The sequence below is a fragment of the Lemur catta genome, chromosome 8 (genome assembly GCF_020740605.2).
Source record: "Lemur catta isolate mLemCat1 chromosome 8, mLemCat1.pri, whole genome shotgun sequence".
NCBI lineage: Eukaryota > Metazoa > Chordata > Mammalia > Primates > Lemuridae > Lemur > Lemur catta.
In genome coordinates this window covers 40,012,226-40,034,479 of record NC_059135.1, presented here as the reverse complement: position 1 = coordinate 40,034,479, position 22,254 = coordinate 40,012,226, and the positions used below count along the sequence as shown (strand labels likewise).

General features: G+C 38.3%; 2 protein-coding genes across 3 annotated transcripts; one reads left to right on the top strand and one right to left on the bottom strand.

Moving 5' to 3' along the window:
• Window positions 1-685: 685 nt before the first annotated feature.
• On the bottom strand, window positions 686-21,024 carry SLC40A1 (solute carrier family 40 member 1). Of its 2 annotated transcripts, XM_045560101.1 has the most exons (8): window positions 20,576-21,024; window positions 19,957-20,024; window positions 15,482-15,641; window positions 12,517-12,632; window positions 11,528-11,654; window positions 4,948-5,193; window positions 3,411-4,058; window positions 686-2,296 (listed from the first exon to the last, which is right to left on the bottom strand). In XM_045560101.1, the coding sequence occupies exons 1-8, from the start codon at window positions 20,616-20,618 to the stop codon at window positions 1,983-1,985; spliced, it is 1,722 nt and encodes a 573-aa protein (XP_045416057.1). In that variant the 5' UTR covers window positions 20,619-21,024; the 3' UTR covers window positions 686-1,982. The 2 variants fall into 2 exon arrangements, with proteins under 2 accessions (XP_045416057.1, XP_045416058.1); XM_045560102.1 differs by lacking the exon at window positions 19,957-20,024 and having other exon boundaries at window positions 20,576-20,991.
• Window positions 20,617-21,646, top strand: LOC123644108 (laforin-like). The gene is made up of 3 exons (XM_045560282.1): window positions 20,617-20,693; window positions 20,845-21,392; window positions 21,529-21,646. Exons 1-3 carry the CDS (start codon window positions 20,617-20,619, stop codon window positions 21,636-21,638), a joined length of 735 nt encoding a protein of 244 aa, XP_045416238.1. The 3' UTR covers window positions 21,639-21,646.
• Window positions 21,647-22,254: the final 608 nt, after the last annotated feature.

The window sequence follows — 22,254 nt, the reverse complement described above, 5'->3', positions numbered from 1 at the left end:
CCAACCCCAGCTGAACGCCCATGGGAGGGAGCAGAGAGCCTGTTCACGACAGCAGCCAAACCTCTAGCACAAATGTCACGAGCAGATCAGTAGCTACAGGGTGATGCCAAAAGGTCTCAGGCTCCCAATTTTAGGGAAAAGGAGAGGAGACTGATCAACTGTGTCTCAATCAACTCTGCATCCCCAGGACTGATCACAGTCTTGGGGCATAGACCAAGTCTTTGATAAATGTTTGCTTAATATACAATGTGGCTCTACTCTCTCTGGAGTCTCGGCAGGAATCTATCCTTGACTCCCCCTCATTACTTAGGTCCACCCTCCAATAGTAATACTACCTCATCTTAGAGTCCACAAAGTGCTTCCACGTGGCTTCTCTTATTTGATTTAATCAGGAAAGTTGCAAGGGAGGTAGGATTGGTTTAGTAGTATTTTCAATTTACAGAAGGGAAAATAGAACTTGAGAGTATACTGTGACATGTTCAAGGTCAAAGAATGAGTGCTGGGCCTCATGTTTGCCATGCTTTTATCCAGGCCACAATAAACCAGAAATATGAATAGGGAGATAACACTAAAAAATATGAATTATGAAACTGTAGTCCTTTATAGAGAAAAACACATTATCCAAAACAGATGTTCTGTAACAAAAGCAACATTACATAATTAGGAAACACAATTCAGAAAAAAGGATTTTAAAAATACTTTTATATAGAAATATTTTACAAAGATTTTACAACATAGCAAATCATTGTCATACTGTAGAAAGATGCAGAACAAGATTAAACCTCAAGAATAAAGAAAGTGCTCATAGCAACGTATTGCAGTCTCCAGGAAAGTGCATCAACGGTTAAGGCAAAGTACCATGTTGGTACTGACATGCTGCCAACTGACTTGCACAACAGTTTTTAAAAATATATACCAACTGTTTTTCCCTCTACTCAAAGACATTTGAAAACGATACTTTTATGAACGTTCTTGCTCTAGAACAATGTAGAAATAACTCCTGGGTATAAAATAGTAAAAGTCAAAATGTTCTACCTGAGTGTGTTAAAAGTAAATCAAATGATTTCTAAAACAAAACCTTTACAAGTGTGGGCTTCCTTTCTACATGTAACTTGTCCAGCTGAAGGCTTACTCCCTCATAGTCTACCACAGAGCTCATTAATCACAGTAGCCTGAGTTAAATTAGGCCTTCATCCTTCCATGTGGCTTTTTTGGCTTCTAGTCTCTATGGCCAAACTACTGACCTAGTCGAAGTCCTTATGCATTCACTGTGTTATAAATCTACTTTACAGCTTTGCTTCTACCTGTAGCTTACATGATAGCCATTTTATGAAGTGCTACATATGCTGAATACAATATGTTGCCCTATCTGATAATAAAAATACAAAGGTGCTCCTTAAAGTTAAACCATGAACCTTATTAGAGAATTCTAGTTACGTATTTTGTTTTTCCACAAACTAAGTCCCTTAAGATCAAAAGGATCAATAAGGATAATACTGGTTATCAAACTTTAATCTTCACACTTGGAGAAGAATTTGTTTTTATAATATAACTGACAATAAGATACAAAAAAAAGTAAATTAGCCAGACTTGAACAGACATGAGTTTTAAGGAAAACTGACATATTTGAATTCTAGTACAGATAGTAAGTATCTGCCAAAGAACAACTTAATGTACATGACTAACCACTCTTTTATGCAAATTTTATCTACCCATGAAAAATAGGGGGTGTTCAGCGTTAACAAAATCTTCATAACTGAGTTTTTATTTTTCTATTTTTTTCCATGTCTAAACATAAGGGAAATTAACCATCTCACTTCTGCTGACTTAGGTTTCCTAAATAGCTTTTAGTCCTCAAGGCACAGCTGTGGTAAAAACAGAGAGAAAAACCCAGCCATTTATTGGAATTCTGCAGTATAAAATAAGCACATGTGCTCTCTCTATATAATCTAGTAACAGGGATAGCAACAGTTAAAACTGTCTTAAACATCAGATGTATTAGCTTGATTTTCATGCCTAACTTCTTTTGTATTAGGACAACAAACAAAGAGTTGGTTCCCCAGAGTTTTTTGGGCGAATCGGAAATACATAGCGTGGCCCATTGCCACAAAGGAGACTGAAATCAATACGAGCAAGCCAAAAGCTTCAGGATTCGGAGCCAGGATGACCATGATGAAGTGCAGAAGATCAAGAAGATAGTTCATGGAATTCTGTACACCATTTATAATGCCTCTTTCAGATTCAATTACATTTTCTTGCAGCAACTGTGTCACAGTTAAATCAAAGGACCAAAGACCTATAAATAAAAGATTTTTTAAAAGATCAGATTTTAGTTTATAGCCATGTATTTCAGATTTATAGATAAAAGTTTGTTGACATATGCAAAATACACATTTAGCCCCACTATCTTTAAGTCACCTAATATATATTTATCATAGCCTTGCCTTAGAGAATTATTTTACATTAGTAAGTATTGGGTTATTAGCAGATTCAAGAACTTTTATAAGTCCAATCTACAAACTTATTAGGTCTGTTTTTCTGTGATTATTCATACTACAAAAGCAAAACTTTCAAATCAGAGACATCATAAATCCTATTACAGTAGAAGCACTAGTATTTTTAAAGTTTATGACCCAATATATGGTTATGGCTAAAGTATAAGGAAACTTTAAACCATTGTTACATTTACTACTTGAGTTCTAAAGCCCCTACAATAAAGCTGTCTTGCTTGAATATTAATGTCTTCAATAAATTAATAAGCTGCTTTGTAGCACAAGATAAGTATGATTTCATTTCAAGAATGAATTTGGTCAGAGATAATTCATTGATACTCTATTAATGATTACTTAAATTTTGCTTTGTAAGAAGTCTTTACATTATGTTTCCTTACAGAGCTGTATAATCTATTTGTGTGGCAAAGTATGTAGTAAATACATATCAGCTAGCGAGGACTTTTGAAGGATTTTTTTTCAAACTGCCATGTCTTTAAAAAAAAAAAAAAACTACTGTTTTTTTATGTTGGCCCATGGAAATATTCTCTAAATTATAGTTCTTTTGGTTAGAGTTATTATAAAGATTCTAAATGCCTTGATGGCAGTATAATTACTGTAACTAATATCTTTTAAAAATTAAATTACATTAAAAGAGTAACACTTAAAATACTTCAAAAAAATTTTCAAGTCTAAAATATGTTTCAAGTATATGTACATACACATACACATATACAAATGTATTTTTAAGCTATAAAATAAAAATTTCATAATTAAAGATCAGATTATATATATAAAAGTCATGAATTTTGCTTAAGTTAACATTCAGGTAATATTTCAGACCATTTATTGATGGATTCTTTGTACCCACATTCCAAAAAGATACTTTAGTTCATTAATATACAAAAAGAGATTTCTTACCAACTCGAGCAGCAATGACGCCTGCAAACAGCAGACTGACGGAGATTATGGGCACAGGCTTAGGACCGGTCTCTGGAATGATATTAGCAGGATCAGACCCGTTTGACATGTACATTTCTGTTATAATGGCGGTTTCAGGTATTTTGGTAGGTGTAATCGACTCTCCTTGAATGAACCTTGAACGGATATCTTCAAAAGGAGAAACAGACAAGTCCAAGGGGCTTCCAGGCATGAACACGGAGATCACACACAAGGTCAAACAGGAAAGCTGTGCCAATCCTGAGATCACACCAGTCCGAACCAGACCACATTTTCGATGTAGCCAGGTAAAAGCCACAGTTCCCATTATTCCAGTTACAGCTGATGCTCCCATCAAAATGCTGAGAACGGAACCACTCAGCCCCTGAGTGTAGGCGTACCCTGTAGTGATGCAGTCGAAGCCAAGGACAGTCATATAAAGGAAAGCAAGACCCATGCCAGCCAGGAACACTGGCTGGTTGTAGTAGGAGACCCATCCATCTCGGAAGGTGCGGAAGGGCTCAGCCATCTGGGAGGCACAGGTGGGCTCTTGCTCATGTTCAAGCTCATGGACATTAGAGTCTTTCTCACCCATTAGATGAGTTCCCTCAAGAGGATTTGGCTCAGTATCTGTTAATAAAAGATACCATTATTTGGCAGGGAGGACATGGGGGATAAAAGCTGATTAGCTTAGTACTTTTTCTTTTCCTATTTCCCTTCCCCATGGTTACTACTTTACTCCTTGGTTACTACTTTATAGTATGTATTTTCTTTCAGTAATAATCTAAGAATTCCAGCCAAGGAACAATCTCCAAGTATCATTTTTATTAAATAAAGTACACTTATAACTTTGACTAAAGAAGTACAAAACCAATCCATGTAATCAAAACATTTGTATCCCCATAATATTCTGAAATTTAAAAAAATACTATTTATCTCTCTTTTTTTTTTTTCTTTCTCTTAGAAATTATACCCTCACCAAAATAAATAGCAGGAAAACTCATCCGATAAAATATAAAAACTGTCTGGGAAAACGCAGCATCTTATTTCTGGGGCCCTGTTAAGATTCCATTTACCCAGAAGCCCAACTTCTTCTGCTCCTGAGACATGCCCATCTTCACTTCCTCGCTCCCCTCCACTGTCCTACAAATGTCCACGCAACTCGCTCTTTATCTATCTACTCCAAGGGATTCTCTTGTTCTCTTTTTTCCCACTGTTCTTCCCACTCCTGTGACTCAGCTTTGCCCAGCCATTTCTCAACCAATTGTCCCTCTGTGCCTACTGTTCACATCAAGGACAAGGGCCAGGGGTCCTGCTCCAACCCCATTAGGTGCAACCCAGAGTTGTTCCTGGACCCTCAAAAGCCTGGTTTTGCCTCATCTACCAAAGTGATATATTTAATCTCATCCAGGCCTTCACTGGTAATAAAACCTGATATTAATTCAAAATAGTTTTATCTTCAACAACATTTAAGGTCTAAACATCAGAATAAAAGGAATTATCATTATGTTCAGTTTACCTTTGTGTAAATTCAGCTGTTTCAATTCTGTTTCCTCTACTTTAAGAGCAGCTTTCACAGCTAGAGCAGGAGTTTTCTGGTAAACCTTCCAGAGCAGAAAGTACTCCACACACATGGATACCAGATTCCATCCCGAAATGAAACCACAGCCAATAACTGGGGAGCCAAACGTCATAATCTGTCCCACAGCCATGGGGGCCAAGATGTTGGTTAACTGGTCAATCCTTCGAATTGTAGCATTCATGTCTACAGAGATGGGTGGAAAAGGCAGATAAGTGTGCAAACCTATCAAAGAGAGACCACCCATTTACATAATACAAAGTCATAAACCAAGAGTGTAGATTCCTAAAATATGAATTTCTAAAAGCACTATGTGAACAAACTACTTTGTTCGAAAAACAACTGTTTGGATTAAGTCACACTAAATTTGCCTCAAAAATCATAATTCCTGTGGGATTATATAAATTCATCTAACATCAGCTTTTAAAATGAGTATAAGAGTGATTCTACATTCATTCTTTAATAAATATTTGTTAAATGCCTATTATAAGCTAGGCACCATTCTTAACAGTTTAAAGAAGACAAGTAACATCCTTCCCTGTCTTCATGGATTTACATTCTCACAGGAAAGAAAGAGACAATAAATCAACAAGTGTGTGTGCATGGCATATGTCAGATGTTCATTAAATACTATGGTGAAAAATAATGCAGAAAAAGAGCATTGAGAATGTTCAGGGGAACGTTCTAAATTAGATGAAGTCAGGGAGGGACTCACTGAGAAAAAAGAGAGCATCACAGCAAAGACCTACAGTGGCATACTCTGACATATTTTTAAAGGTTCTTTTTGGCTGCCATGTTGAGAAAAGACTACAGAGTGAGTGAGGGTAAGGGGGTTCACAGACAAAAGCAGAGGCAAGGAGACAACTGAGAGATGATGGTGGGCAGTAACCAATAGTGACAGGGAGAAATAGAATCAGGAGGACTTGCTAACAGATTAGATATGGGGTGCAAGAAAAAGGGAGGAATCACATACGGCTCTAAAGTGTGTTTGTTTTTTGCTGAGCAACTGATGGAAGATAGAGTTACCATTTACTGAAAAACAGACGACTTCAGAAAATCAGGTTTAGCACAAAAGAACAAGTGTTTGGTTTCGAAGATGTTGATTTTGATAGGCCTACTGAAATTTAAAAGAGGCCACATCAGGCAGGCAGTTAAATATATTAGGCTGGAGTTTGGGAAAGAAATACGAGCCAGATTTGGGAGTTATCAGCTGGTTGGTTTTTAAAGCAATGATACTAGATAAGATCACACTGCAATGTGTGTAGATTGAGAAGAGAGAGACAAGGTCTGAGAACTGAGCACTAGGAACACGAATGTTTAGAGGTCAGAAAGGTGAGAAGAAACTAGAAAAGAGGACAAAAGCCAGGGGAGTGTGGTGTCCTTGAAGCCAAGAGGTGACAATGTTTCAAAGAGGTGAGAGTAATCAACTATGTAGAGTGCTGCCCATAGGTCAAGAAAGACGAGCACTGGGAAGAAACCCCAGATTAGTCACATGAAAGGTGCTGGGGACCTTGAAAAGAGAAGAGCAGTAATGGCAGTGCCTGATTAAAGTTGGTTTAAGAGACTTCAAGGGACACCATTTATATTATATTTGGAGTCATTCCACCTAGAGCACAATGTGAATGTTGTCCTGTGGCCTTATGGAAGCAAGGTCCTGACCAAAGAAAGGAATTGGAAATAGACAACTCTTGTTGATACATTTTGCTGAACGGAAGAACAAAGAAATGGGGTGGTAGAGGGGGAAGTGCAGTAAACACAGCGATTTATAAGAAGAGCAAAATTAGGGCATGTTTATATGCTGCCTGGAATGATACAGTAGATGAAGTAGGTGGAATGTGAATCTACTGCACACATGGAAGAATTGCTCTTAAACAGGAGCAAACGATGCATCAGTAGTAACAAGTGGAGGCCACACATATGGCTTCAGGTACAGGTAGCAACAGAGATACGATGGTGGGATCACATGGCAACTCTTTTTTCATTTCTTCCACTTTCTCAGTAAAATACAAAGCAAGGTCATTGGTGAAAGTCAGGATCAGGGAGGAGGACATGAATGTGTGAGGTGAGAGGGAAAAAAGGAAGGAATCAGGAAAAACAGCATGATCATTTGACGATATGAAAGGCCAAACTTGAACCCAGTGGTCCTGGACCTTAAGCAACAACACTGACCAAGGTCATGTGTTTTTCTCCAGCCATGGTCTACTGAGGAGAGTTGGATTTAACCACGGTTTTACCAAACAAAATGACAAAAGGAGAGGGGGCCAAGTGAGCTGAGGGTATATGCTAGGAAGTGATCATGTAATCATGACTGACTTTGGAATTTAAGCTGAGTGAACAAGAGACGAGAGCGGTCAGGGACAGTGGAATTAATGACTTGTAGGTGCCAACAAGGTTGGAGGATTGTTGAGGCTGCGGTAGTGAAGGAGTGGCTGGAACGACAAAAGGTGGTTGTTCAAGAAATGGACGCCTAGGATTGAGATTATGGAAGGGGAGAGTTTAGTGATGATGACAAGGTCTAGAGTCTGACATGTAAATATACCTGAGTCAGAGTGGAGGACAAGATGGACAAAGAAGAGGAAGTTAAGAAAATGCCCAATACAAAGAAATGATAGATGTCTGAAATGATGGTATGCTAATTACCCTGATCTGCTATACACTGTATATATTGCAACATCACTGTGTACCCCATAAATATGTATAATTATTATGTATCAATAAAAAAAACCAAAAACTTAAAAAAAAAAGAAAATGACCTATTTTCTCATTCCCCATCTCACACAGCACAGTGAAAATTAATGCGACAAGTCTTTAACAATTATTTGGGTCACCTCAAGGGAAAAGCAATACGTGACTAATAAGTAAATTAACAGAAAATTGCCTTTATTCCTTCTCTAATTCTTCCTGGTCCTCAATTACTTTCCAATTAGTCCTATGGGTGTATAATGCTTATATGATAACAGGAGAACTTTGATACATGTCACCTTTCACTTGAGAGGCAAAGGCAGCTTTCATCAAGCTTGTATTCGACTGTCTTTGCAGAGGCTTCACTAACTTCCATCTGTCCCTCACTAGTAAGTTTCCAACTAATATGCCAACAGAGAAGTGTGGAACCCATCCAAATAACTCAATAATTTGAATCCAAAAACAAAGTAACTGAAGAAAATATATACTTGGATCTGAAAGCCCCAGAAAAACAACAAAAAAATTATTTTAGTTAAAATTATTACTCTTTCAGTTTTCAAGTGCTCATGGAGTTTTCCAATGTCATCAATTTCTATCTTTTATATTATACTTAGGAAGTTAATAATATTTAGGTGTCAGTACAAATGCAGTGTCAGAAAACAGCTTTCATTTTTCTGAAGCAGAATGAATTAAATAATTTTTTAAAGACCTAATCATTTTACTGGTAACAGGCTAGAAAAGAAGTCTTCTGAATATGCAAACATATGCTCTTTACAAATTTATATTTATTCTTATACAAACTTACGTGTGTTTGATTCCAATTTAACTTTCAGCTATGGCTGAGGCACAGAACATGACATTAAATAACTACTTCTATTATAAAGGGTATATTACATCTCATAGAAGTACAATTTTAAAAAAAGATTTGCTGAGCAAATAGCAGCTAGGTTTGTGTACCTTAAATATGAAATCAATTTTTAATCAGTAGAGCTTAAACATGAAAATTTATCTGCCATACTTGATCAAGCTGACCAGTACCGATTTTTTCTTCCTTCAGAATGATGGGAAAGAAAAAATCTCAGCAGATATTAATAAAGAATGATCCTCAAAGGAAATAGGGAAGGAAATAAAGCAATAGATAGAGTAAAAGGTCTGGAAAATGGAATTGAGTTTCAAACAGGTTAAATAGGCTAAGGATCATGGCACAAGGGAATGTTTTAGTAAAATACTATACTCAGTCAATTACCTGGAAAGTACCTAAATTAGTTAACAAATTAGTTAGTAGTATTTGTGTGAAAAACAATATCTTTTCTGGAGCTTTCTGAACTGGATATGGTTAACAGCTATATTTCGACCTGTTACCACTGATTTCTAAAACTTTTTGACCTTGCTAAGGAAAATTTCTGCTGTTCTTTACCCTCAGTGACAGAGCTTCTAATTTTAAAACTATCTCTAAAAATAGAGATACTGGGATGAGGAAATGGGTGCAATGAACATCCAGCTCCCAGCCTTCACTTTTCACATGCACACCCCTCCCCTGCACCTTTTATACACATACACGCAGTGCACACACAATGCTCACAAATGAAGCCTTCCCAGCCCAGTCCCCTACCTGGGTTTCTAACAGTCTTTGCCAGCAATCTCAAAAATCAGCCTGCATAAACATAAATTATTCCTGCCTAGAGTAGGAGTGTCTGTGTGTATCTCCGTACACACAGGAACCCAATGCAGCAGCTGGAGGCCCCTCTGGATGTACTTTTCCCCTCTCTTTTCTATTTTTCTTTTATCTTCTTCCTTTTTCTCCATTCTCCTTTAACTCTGCTATAGCAGAAATGGCACCAAAGATCCATGATTAGACACTTGCTGACCTTCAGAACTAGAGAAGTTTATGTGTCCTGTTTTGAAACACGTAGTAGGTTCTCCTTCACTAGTCTACTGACTCACATTGCTGGCTGGATGTGAAAAGAGCGCCACTTTCTAAAAGCTAACCTAGAATAGATGAGAATTTAATAAATAGCTTACTTCCTTTCTTAAACTTGAGAAACTCCAGAAGGTTAAAAAGCAGACTGAGTAGCCTACATTCTTCCACTCTGCAATAATTCATAATACAATCAGGGACAGCTGAGAAATGGCCAGTCCTATTTTTGTTGTTGTTCTTGGACATTACTTCACAGTTGGAAAGATCCTATATGAATCAGCATTTTTCTTGGGGAAAACAATTAAAAAAAAAGATCCCACAAAGTTATTTGAGATCTTTGTATTTATTATATTTATACATACGTATATATGGACAAGTTAGATTCTGAATAACTTTCTCTTTTATATTTTACAGACTTTACAGAGTCAAAATGAGTTCAGTTAAGAAAATAAGTAAAAGAAAATAATTTTACAAGCCAACTTTCTCTCTCAAATATATTCTAACAAATATATATGTGATCTGTTTTCAAAATATATCCTTTCGTACTCTTTGGATTTTAAAATATGGACATTTTACATGCTTAACATAATATGTTAAAAAGAGAACATAAACAACAAAGGACAAAAAGCCTTATCTCCCAGTTCAATGTGACAAAAAGAGATATGGAATTACTCTTTATTATAGGTGATCACAAGAAGAAAACTCAATGAGAACCACTACTTTAGCTCCACAGAGAATTTCCTGCAGTACAGATTCACATGTGCTAAATTCATCCTACACATACACAATCCTCTAAAATCACTGTAGTATATCTATCTCAATTAAAATACTGCTACCACAAAGTGATGATTCAGGCAAATTCTTCTTCTTCTAGACCTTCCACAGACTTTGCTCTCTTTCAATTACCACCTCCTTTCTAACTTTTTTTTTTTTAATCACATGGTCCAGTAACACAAAACTGCTTGCTAACCCCAGCATGTAATCTCGCCCTCTGTGTCCTCGGATAAGCCATTTAAATCAAGAATGGCTTTCTTGCCTGTCAGGATGGTTGAGCAATGTGTTCGTGATACCCATTATGTCAGTAACTAGCAGAGTTGATTCAGCTGATCTGACAGGTAGGTAGGTGTACCTTTCCTCCTTTACTCTCAGTAATTATCAATCCAATTTGTGTCTGTGTGTCACACGGGGGGAAGTTAGGGAATACTGAGTGACAGGGTTATTCTGAGCCTAAGCAATATTGATGGTACAGGACATGTAGCTTTGTATGCATTCCTTACATTTTCTTTGTCCACTTGTTTGTATTTCCGGTGAACAACTAAGACAGTAAGCTTCTTAAAAACTATATTCTATCCTCTATTTCTATTTATTCAGTATTTGTAACAGAAATTATATTTCATTATATAGAATGCAATAAAAGTTATAGATTGTAACTTTAAAGTAGAAGGAATTAATTTCTAGAATCTTTCCTACAATTGAGTTGTTTCCATTTGCTTTGGAGAAAAATAATATCCATAATATGATTGTTAAATACCAGTAATAACATCCATAGGTATAGCTGTATGACCAGTAAAAATCTCATGTCAGGTTTCCACTATTCTAAATATTAAGTAAACCTTTAGAAACAGTTAACAGAATTTTCTTAAAAAAGAAAACAAAAAGTCTGAAACAGATGTTCTTCCATTTGCCAAGTCTGCACAGAATAAAAGAGAAGTTAACTATCCTATAAAATAACTTCATAACAGTGAGATAAATCTTAGCACTAAAACTGACAATAAGGCAAGAAAAAAAAAAAGCTATGCTTTCAATTTATTGTTCTTAAAAATACTCCAGACAAAAAAAAGACTTATAGTCTCATTTATTACCACTGATTTAAAGTGAATCCTAACATACCCATTTAATTGAAATAGAAAACCAAATTACCTGCTAGTTTGCTTCTGTCATCTCCTGCAACAACAACAATCCAATCCCTTTGGATTGTGATTGTAGTAGCAGTACTGGCCAAATTTGCAATATTTGCAATAGTGATGATCAGGATATAGCAGGAAGTCTAAAGAATTACAACAAAAAATTGAGTTAAAATGTGTTTACACCACTGTACCTACCACACCTCACTATAGAAGGTAGTTTAAAATGGTCTTTAGTGGCATAATAATACAATTTTGGTTTTAGTTTCATTTATAAGAAATTATTTTATTATATGTATGCAAAATAATAAATACCAGTGGTCAAGTTAAGGGGCATAATGTTGTCCAAATCTATATCATCTGTAGTACACATAATATAAAAATTATAATAATCATGTGAACATAGTTACCATAAAATGTTAACATAGTATTGGTTTTTAACATTTCTCCCATAAGTATCTCCATTGAAAAGAATGCTGAAGGAGAACTCAGAAGACCTAAGACCTATATTTAAGTAAGAGTTCTGATACTTTCTAGGAAATGACAACGGGCAATCAACTAACCTCACTTTGTCTTAATTTTTTCATCAACAAAATGAAGGAAATAGACTCAAAGACTGCTACTATCCTACTTGGCTTTGAAGCTCTATATCAATCCAAATATACATAAGAAGGTTCAATACAGATAACATTTCTTATATAGGGTGAACAAATTATAGGTTACTAAAACACTGAAAACTAACAACTGAATTATATAAAAAAACTCTTAGAGATGCCATTAAAAACCAATAGGACAAAATTTAAATTCACACAATACTTAATGAGTGCCTGTTATGGGAAAACAGCAACAGCAACAAAACAAACCATAGGGGCTATTTTAGTAGACAGATCAATAGTAAAAGGTCATGTTTGCAAAAATGACACTCCCTAGCTTCAAAGCATTTTCATCTTTTACCACTACCAGATATTCAATTTTCTGCAATCAAGAATCTTGTTGAGAACTTACAAGAACCCATCCATGGTACATGGTCAGAAGCTCATTTTTATGTAAGAAAACCATCATCAGGATGATTCCACACAGGATGACCGAAACATTCTGTACCACCAGCGATGTCTGGGCCACTGTACAGAGGAACAAACAAAGTGTTCACTACACCAAAATGTCTCAGTGGGGCTGTTTTTATACACACATCAGTGTCCTACTACACTAATGCGTATGCATAATTACTATGAGATAAAAGAAAACCTTCCTGAAGTAAATCTTGCCTCACCTATTTGCAGTACAACCCAGTGGGTCACACCAGACCAGAAAAATTTGCAAACAAAATGATGAAAGACTCACAATTTTTTTTCTGTTAGTTGAAGTCTTTCATAATGACCATATTTCCATTTATTCTCTTGAAAGTTTGCTGTCATAGACAGAACTACAGCATTACATAGATATGACCTATCTTTCAGCTCTTTGTTGCTTAAGCTAAAACAAGGAGGTTATAAAGGAGGTTAAGGAGGAAGTTATGGAATCCATAACCTCCCATATGGCAGGATGAATCTGATAAGATCGTATGGATAAATAGGAAAGACACGCAAAAATTTGCCAAGAATAAAGAAGCAGTGTGTTTCTTTTGGCATACTAATGTTATTTGCCTTTCCTACAAAATTCTAAGCTACACTTTCCATCACAGAAAACAGAAACTCTCTTGGAGTGAGGCAGCTATGTAGATAAAGCACTGGGGTGAGGACAGGTAAGGATACCTGGTAGTTTTTTCTCTGCCACTCAATAGGTAGACGATCCAGGGCAGGATGCCTAATGTCTCTTACACTTGTGTCTGTAAGGTGAGGGTGGTAATATTTGTCTTCCTTATTTTATGGGGTCATAATGATGCTTAAATAAAACACTTATGAAAGCACTTTGAAAAATATAGAGAGTTGTATACGTTAGGGATAATTAGAGCTCTTGTCTTCAAGCATAGCAAAGCTCATCCTGGCTTAGAAGGTCATATCAAAGACTCAAGACAAAACAAATTGCTTTCTGAAAGTAGTCTGAAATAAAGTCCCAATATATAACTCATTCACTCATTCATTCATGCATGCATGCATTCGTTCACTGCACAAGGATTAAATATTAAACCGAATGAGGTTCTTAGTTTTCAGGACCTCACAGACCTGAAGGAGAAATGATATGTGAACAGATAATTATATCAGTATAAGTACAATAGCAGAAGTACTAACAAAGCCTCATGAGAGCTCAGAGGAAGAAATGGTAAATCCAGCCTAGAAACATCATAAAATATTTTTTCTGGAGATAGTCTTGTTCTGTCACCCAGGCGGGAGTGCAGCGGCACAATCATAGCTCACTGCAGCCTTGAATCCCTGGGCTCAAATGATCCTCCTGCCTCAGCCCCCCGAGAACCTGAGACTACAGGCGCAGGATGCAACCAAACCTGGCTAATATTTTTTTCTTAATTTTTTGTAGAGATAGGATCTTGCTATGTTGCCTACACTGGTCTCAAACTCCTGGGCTCAAGCAATACTCCCACCTCAGCCTATCAAAGTGCTGGCATTACAGGCATGAGCCACACCTGGCCATGGAAGATTTTTCATATATTTTCATAAACATATGAATTGATTATATAGGATAAGATTGCTATCCTAACATACATTCCTTCATCCAACTCATCGTTCTTTCCTAACCGATGATTGCAGTGCTCAACAATCATAAGGTTAAATGTTTCTGTGCATAATATTCCTATGTTCCTATACATAATGATGTAAATAACTAGAATTTTTTTCCTAGGTTACAGAACTTTTTTCTGTATGTGTCTGGTCTACCAGTAGTTTACTAGTAGTTTCAAGTCCTAGAAGTTGATAATCCTGTTGCTCCGTATCCAGGAACAACTGAGAGAAACTAATGCTATCTCAATCTTTCCTCAATATCTAAGATTACATGGTCAGGTCTTGACATTATCAACTGAGCAATTCAAGAAAATTTTACCCTGATTATCCACATTGCCTTTATATTCTGAATAACTGAATTGCTCAATCACTTTCTCTCTTTCCTGTATAAAATGATTTCAGTATTAATGTTTAGAATAAATGTCAATATATTATTATTTCTTCTTTTTCCCTAAAAAATTTATAATTCAGCTTGCTGTGATCCAAGGGAAGTTATTCTCCCTTGAATGTGTATTTAGTTTTCAATTCCTTACACATACCCTTGTATGAAACACCATAACCAGACGACAAATGTAAAAATTGTCCTAGGAACATTATTCTAAAGGAACTACAGTGCAAGTCATGGTTAGAAAGGAAGCCAGAGTTAAGCAAACTTTTCTTTTTTTCTTTGTTTACTTATTTATTTATTTTTGGAGACAAGGTCTTACTCTGTCATCGAAGCTAGACTGCAGTGGCACGATCATAGCTCACTGCAGCCTCAAACTCTTGGGCTCACACCATCCTCCCACCTCAGCCTCCTGAGTAGCTAGGACTACAGGTGTACCCCGCCATGTCTGGCTAATTTTTTTTTTTTTAGAGATGGGGTCCCACTATGTTGTCCAAGCTAGTCTTGAACTCCTGACCTCAAGCAATCCTCCTGCCTTGGCCTCCTAAAGTGCTGGAATTACAGGTGTGAGCTACTGTGCTGGCCCAGACTTAAGCAAACTTTTAATGTTTAACATGGTTCTTAGCAAAGTGCTACAGAGTTAATCATTAACATCTAAAATTTACAAATAGCCAAAGACACAGAAAAAGAATCTATTAGGTCAATGTTCTGGAATCCCAATCTTGTGCAGGAGCCCCAAGACCTTCAGTGCAGAGGTGCTGCCACCAGTGCCCTCACCCCTCAGGTGTGGCATGCAGACACTCACTGCGTCAGCATAGTGGCTTCACTGTTAGTTTGTTGTCCCCTCTGTTACCGAGGTAGCTCAGGAACCAGTCTCGTGAATACAATGGCTCAATTATATAACAACACTCACCTTTAAGCCTGGCATTTTTATCCACCCAATCACCAATGATGGCTCCCAGGAGCAGAACAGACCCTGCCACCACCAGCCCGTAGACTGCAGTCAAGAGGAGGTTGTTTCCATAGAGCTCTACCAGAAACACAGACACTGCAAAGTGCCACATCCGATCTCCCTTGAATAAGAAAAGATGAGAAAATGTTTTGATAAAATATTTTTAGTTACTATTTAATTGTACTCAGGAAGTTGCTTCCTTATCAAAAGGGCAATTTCTGGTTACATCATGAGACTTTCAAAGTCAATAATTACTCTATGGATTGAATACTGGTCAGATGTTAAAACTGTTCATCCCAGCACAATGGAAAATATTCTTGCTCAATTATTAAGAGAACTTGAAAAAGCATGATATTAATGAAACACACATACTCCTTATCATTTTAGAAAAAAATGCAGTTTCCAGACCCAAGATGGCTTTTTGAGACAAAACCTGTTCTCTTGTTTGCCTGTTTTCTCCTCAGGCCTGGAATTTGCCTATGCAGACTGGAGAGGAATAAAGCAGTTTGCTACTGAACCAGAGCTAAATTACAGTCTAACACAATCACAAATATTCGTATACCTTGAGCATCAAGGAAAAGCCAGGTTCCCAGTTTGTAAAATGATAGGAATGGACAGTTCATTCTATGATCTCTAAAGTCTCTTTTACCACTAACATTCGAAAATAAATGCTCTATTTCATAAAGCAAATAAATTTCAGTCCTAAAACAGCAGAGTAATCAGAAAGATGAAATCAATAAGGGCAAATTCTGGCACCACATAAATGAAGATGTCAGAAATAAACGCCTAAATAAATAGTTATTTTAACATTCTTAGTACAGATGGATTTTGAAAAGGGAATGAAAACTACTTTTCTTCACACAGATTCTAGAGTATATAGGGAATTTTAGAATTAATTACTGTGAAATGTGGTATAAGTTTAACAGAAACTTTTCAGAGAGTCAGGTAATTTAATGTGTAAAAAAATCTATAATGGACCTTATTATGAGATTTTAGACTCCATCCTTGAATTCTGAGGTTAACAGTAAGGACAACAATATTCTGTCATAACTGATAGGAAACCAAGTTCCCAGGCTGGGTTCCTCATGGATTTGACTCTGTGGAAATACTTACACTCCTGGTTCTTCCCAGAGTCTGTTAACATCCTCATAATAAATTTCATGTGTTGGAAGTAAAGTACTATCCTGGTATGTCAAATGATTTAAAAAATTTAATAGAGCCAAGACAACAATTTTATGTATTCAAAACTTAAATTGATGCATGCTAGCAATCATTTACAAGAAACTTTGTGTAGAACAGTAGTTCTCAACTGGGGATGATTTTATCCCCCCCACCCCCACCCCCAATCATTTGGCAATCTCTTGGAGTTTTTTGAGTTGTCACAACTGCAGGGGGGCTGCAGACTGAGCTGTTTCTCAATCTTTAACAGGAAAAGCAAATTTAGATTTGCTTAGAATAAAATGGGATGGGGAGAGAAAAGGTACCTTATCCTAATCTCTATTCCTCTGAATAGGGAAGACAAAAACACATAAATGTTCAATGATAGGTTCCCTCTGCGGGTGAATCTTCTCTTTCTTAACATACAGGATAAGAAATATTATTCTAATACTGTCGCTTCTTTTTTTCTTACTCCTGTCTTTTTCTCCCCAAAAAATTGTTCTAGAGCCCTCTAAAGCACACCATCAAAACATGTGCTATTAAATGAAAGTTTTTTCTCTTGCTTATGCCTGTAAGGCATGCCACCTCCTTGATGGAGAGGAATAAAATTGCTCTAGTTACTTCAATTTTCAATGAGTTTAGGCTTCAAAAAGCAACAATTCTATGCCCACACAAAGCCCGTAAATTGGGTAAAGTCTATGTAAACATGGACCAAGTGCCCACCCATTCCTTCCTTCCTTCCATTTCCTGCCCTCCCACCTACTCTCACCATGATGACTTGTTTACGTGTCTGTCTACCCTCGCTGGACTAGAAGCTGAAGGCCAACTGAACATCTGTGAATAAAGGATCACAGTCATTAATCTACTTAATAAATACTTATTGGGCTTGAGGCGCTACTATGTACCCAACACTATTACAGGCACTAGAGCTTCAGCAGTGCACAAAAATCACAGTCCATGCTCTCATGTAGCTCACGTTCCAGTGAGCAGAGACCAAACACAACTGTAGCACAGGCCAGGTGGTGGTAAGTGTACTATGAGGAAAAATAAAGTAGGATGGGGCTGGAAGATGGCCTTTTGTACGAAGTGGTAACAAAAACCTCTACAAGCAGAGTGAGGCCTGCGGGAAGTGAGGGATAGAAAAACACAGACACACCGAGGTATAAATGGAGATAGTCCATAGGATAAAGATTTAAGGCATAAGCAACTCATCTTTTTCACTGCCTTACACTATTAGTTATCTTTTTGTGATTAGATACATTTTTTAAAACCCATAGTAAATTACAAGCTCCTTGACAACAGGATCCACTCCTGATACTACTTTGTATTCTGATAGTACAGAGTAAAAGGTATTGGTCCATTGGCAGACAGAAATGAAGTCTCAAATAAAAAGCATTCAACTCCACACAAAGCTAACTTGAGATAACCTACCCTAATGCCCCTCTATGTTCAATGTGGAGGGAATAATGATTTGGCAGGGCTGGCAGGAAAATGAATAGATAGATATACATACATATATACACAGGTATATACATATATACAAAAACATACATGTTTTGCTGTAATAAAATCAAAGTGCCACATAAAACACAAGAAGTAGAATTACCTAGTGTTAGTATCCCTCTTTTGTACTCCTTTGCAGTGAGAAGTAAAAAATCCACTAAACCTTAAATGGTTGTAATGTCATTGTCTTTTTAATCCAACTTCTTCACAAGAACCTTCTTTGCTCCATTTACTGTAAAGTTGGATATGCAGCTGTCACCTTTCTTATGGGACTTTAATTAACATGACAAAAAGTCCTCCTGAAACAACCACTGTTCCATTCCTGGAACAACCACAGTTCTACTTTTGTTGTTGCTTTTTTTTTTTTTTTTTTTGGCAAATATGACCTCCCAACCTATTAACCAAAGGTCACATAAACTTTAATCAGTATTTGGAAGTGAGGTACCTTCTTCCTCAAAGAGCTAGGTCTAGACCATTTTCCAAGCTGAGAATTTCAGATACTATTTCCATCACCTGTTATTAACACTTAATATATACTGAATTAAATTGGAAGAACAAACTATTGTTTTAGGTTTATTAAAGTCTGTTCCACTAGGTTTCTAGTTAGAATCATTGGCTATTGGAATTAAAACAAACTCATACCAATTCCACTTTGTTTACATATGCATTTGCAGAGTCATCCCTGTGTAAGCCTCTGGGACGATAGGCGCTCACTTTTCTAAAAAGTCATCTATGAACTGCTATTTCTTAGAGATTCAATAACATAGCTTAATAATTTCCTAAGGGCATAAAGTATAGATTTCCTCATACAGTGATTTCCATTCATGTTTTGAGGATGATCCAATAGATGCTTCCAACTTAAAAAGAAAATAACATTCAAACATTTTACTCTCAAAATTCTTTCTCTTAATTTATGGTTCTTTTTAATTAAATATCACTTATGTGACATGAACAGAATGTAGACAGATTTATTGGAAATAAACAATAAAAATTGTTTAATTTTAAAGATTCTAATCATGTTTAATTAAACACACATCCAGCACCCTTGTGGGATTATTCTTTTATGGGGGAGATAATGAAGGAAGGCAGACCCACAGAAACACAAGGACTGCTCTGAGATTCTGAGACCACATAGAAAGTCAGAGGAAAATTGTGGATTAGTTGTTGATTTCCATTGGATGATGAATTTGAAGACAGCCTGTGATGCCCCACAATCATCAAATTACAGACAACATCATTAAAGACCAGAATTTTTGTCACTCAGATATTTATTCTTGGGGTCATTTATACTTAAATTAACCTTAGAATGCTATTATTAGCCTAAGTCAGTCACTCCACCATTCTACTGTATTTTCATAGTGCTACATGCTGGAACCAAATTTTAACAAAAGAATAAAGTAGAGAAATATTCTAAAATGCAAAAGAATAGAAGATATATGAGACATCCATCTATTCTTAGTAGCACATATGACCATTTACTAAGCCTAGTAATGCATTATACAATTTATAAACAAAGCAAATATTCCTTGCTTGCTAATCCTGTTTTTGGATAGTTGTCAATCTATATAACATACTATAACCTGATAATTAAATAGCGCTAACTAACACTCACGGGAAAATATCTTTTGTGAGAAATAAATTTTTTGGTAAAGCATGTGTATTTGGATGATTTATTTCTTTTAAGGGCATGACAATTTGGCTTAATACGATTGGCACGAATGAAAGGAAACAAAATATTATGTAACTATGTTGTAAGAATACACATTCTCACTTACCCAGGTAGAGAGAGAATGACCAAGGTAAAGAAGGAATTTTGCAGAAGTCAGGTATTTTGCTAAGGATCCTGCAAAGACACGGGGTGGGGGGAAGTGGGGAGCGAGAAGGGGGATAAAAAGTGAATGTAGTCACTTGAATGAGCTGAGATTAGAATGTTTATCCATTTGTTTTCATTAAAGAACGATTAAAAACTTTGTGTGACAAACCATGTATATTTATCAAGTCACCTAATGAATTGATGCATTTGGTTTACTTAATACCCTTCACTTAAATTCTGCATGACCTATTGGTCAATAACCGCCTAACTTCCCATTAGGTGAAGAAATGCTTGTTTCAACATTTTTGTTTTCTTTCTTTCTTTCTTTTTCTTTCTTTTTTTTTTTTGTACACAAGGCAATCTAAACTGCCCAGCCTACTCCATCGGTGCCTGTGTGCAAGCCCCTTTTCCCACACCTTGAATTTCCTTTCTTCCTTAACCTCCACCAAATATGAGTGAAAGGATCTTTTACAAAGCACTACGGTTAACAGAGGAACCACATTTCTCCAAAACCTGCACAGAGTTGCTTGTCTCCAAAGCCCAACCTCTGTTGCCACATGCATTCGGTCAACACAACTCACCACAGCATCCTCCCTGGCGGTTTTGATCTCTTGCCCTGGTCATGACACCAGGCGACCCCGCTTGCTCTTCTGCTGCTACTGTTGCTGCTGCTGCTCTTTCCGAGGTGCTTGTTAACAGGTGTGCAAAGAACTGGAGATAGCACCGCTAAAAACACAACAGCCTTGGGCAAAAAGACTACAACGACTACTATGGCAAAGAACAAAAGAAAAACGGCCCGGGGGTCTTCCTTTTGTCTTCTTTCCAAACTTAGCTAACACTGTAGCTGAAGTTGGAAAGGAAAGCCTTATGGAAGCGGGTTGGGAGGCTCAACAGGCCGTCCGAGCCGAACCGGACGCCCCAGCTCTCGCTGTCGCCGCCGCCGCCGCCGCCGCCGCGGTGGGCCGGGCCCCGCACTTATACCGAGCCGGGGGCGGAGCTCCCTCCCCTTCTGGGCCGCCCGGGCGTCCCCGCGGCGCGCGCCGGGGCTCCTGCCGGGCCTTCGCGCCGGCCGCCGGCCGCCGGCCCCGCCCTTCCCTGGAGGAGTCGCCGCCCGGGGCGCAAGCGCGCAGCTGGCCGCGAACGACCCGCGCGGCCTGCGGGGACGTTCGCCCCGACTGATTCCCCTCGCCGGGTTTCCCGCCCTCTGGGAAGCAGCTAGCGGGGCCCGGGCCGGCCGGCGCCGGCGAAGGGGAGGCAGGTGCTCGGAGTCGGCGGGGCCGGCGTGGAGAGGTTTTGCGCAAAATGAAGCGGCAGGTGCTGGAGGGGAGCGCTTGGCACCGGCCGCCAAGCGCAGCCGCCGAACTGTCACTGTGAAAAGCTCTAGCCAGAGCTTGGAGGGTAGGGATTTTTTTTTTTTTAACGAAAATGATTTTTAATATGGACATCTAAATAAATATAATCCATGTCACAGAGGCTGCTTTTCTGGCTTTCCCATTGCGGCCCTTCTGCGTCAGAGAATGTTTTTCCTTCCCAGGACTGCCTAGCAGGGCTTCCCTCAAAGAACTAGAATCAAAGGGCAGGAAGGGGGCGCAAAGATCAGAGGCCAGCCTGTGCGGAGGAGTAAACGGAGGCTTGGTAAGGTGAAGTCCCGCCGCGACTTAGAGACCCACCCCCAGCCCAAAACTGGGGTCTCCAAATCCGTCCTGGAGCTACAAGGAGAACGCGACAACCCCAGCAAACCCTTCACCGTCACTCCTTCTCTCTCCGTACCCTCAGCCCGCCCCCAAGCCCCCCCCCCCCATCCTCCAAATGCCCAGCGTGTGACAGGCAGTTTCCAGGAATACCGGTTATCCCAGTTGTGTCCCCGGGTCTGTCCCTGTACAGATAAAGCCATTCATGGCTCTTGGAGGGGGCGGTGAATGGCCATAAAGAACACCAGACTTGGGTGACTTCGCCACTTTTCTCCCGCTGTGCCGAACCCCCTGGGGCATAGCAGCCCCTTTTGCCAGCCGGTCACCTTACCCTTCTCAATCTCGCCAAAACCCTGAGAGTGGATCCTACACATTGAAACTCCAACCAGATTCCACAACTTGAGCACAGGCCGGACTGACACCCAGTCGTGAAGGGAGCCACGCATGAATATATGCCCTGTATCTGGACTCGCAATCAGGAGCCCCTAAGGTTTACGGGTGGGTGCAGCCGGATCGGTTGGGATGTGGTCTGGAGGGTAGAGATAGGGGATTTACAGTTTAACTACTGC

Excerpts from the sequence above, each read along its gene's own strand:
- LOC123644108 (XM_045560282.1), top strand. The coding sequence starts at position 20,617 with ATGACACCAGGCGACCCCGCTTGCTCTTCTGCTGCTACTGTTGCTGCT. Across the intron at positions 20,694-20,844 it reads TCCGAGGTGCTTGTTAACAG|TTGGAAAGGAAAGCCTTATG; the intron begins GTGTGCAAAGAA and ends CTGTAGCTGAAG. Across the intron at positions 21,393-21,528 it reads CTCTAGCCAGAGCTTGGAGG|GACTGCCTAGCAGGGCTTCC; the intron begins GTAGGGATTTTT and ends TTTCCTTCCCAG.
- SLC40A1 (XM_045560101.1), bottom strand. The coding sequence starts at position 20,618 with ATGACCAGGGCAAGAGATCAAAACCGCCAGGGAGGATGCTGTG. Across the intron at positions 12,633-15,481 it reads TAAAAATGCCAGGCTTAAAG|TGGCCCAGACATCGCTGGTG; the intron begins GTGAGTGTTGTT and ends TCCTCTGTACAG. Across the intron at positions 4,059-4,947 it reads ACAGCTGAATTTACACAAAG|ATACTGAGCCAAATCCTCTT; the intron begins GTAAACTGAACA and ends TTTTATTAACAG.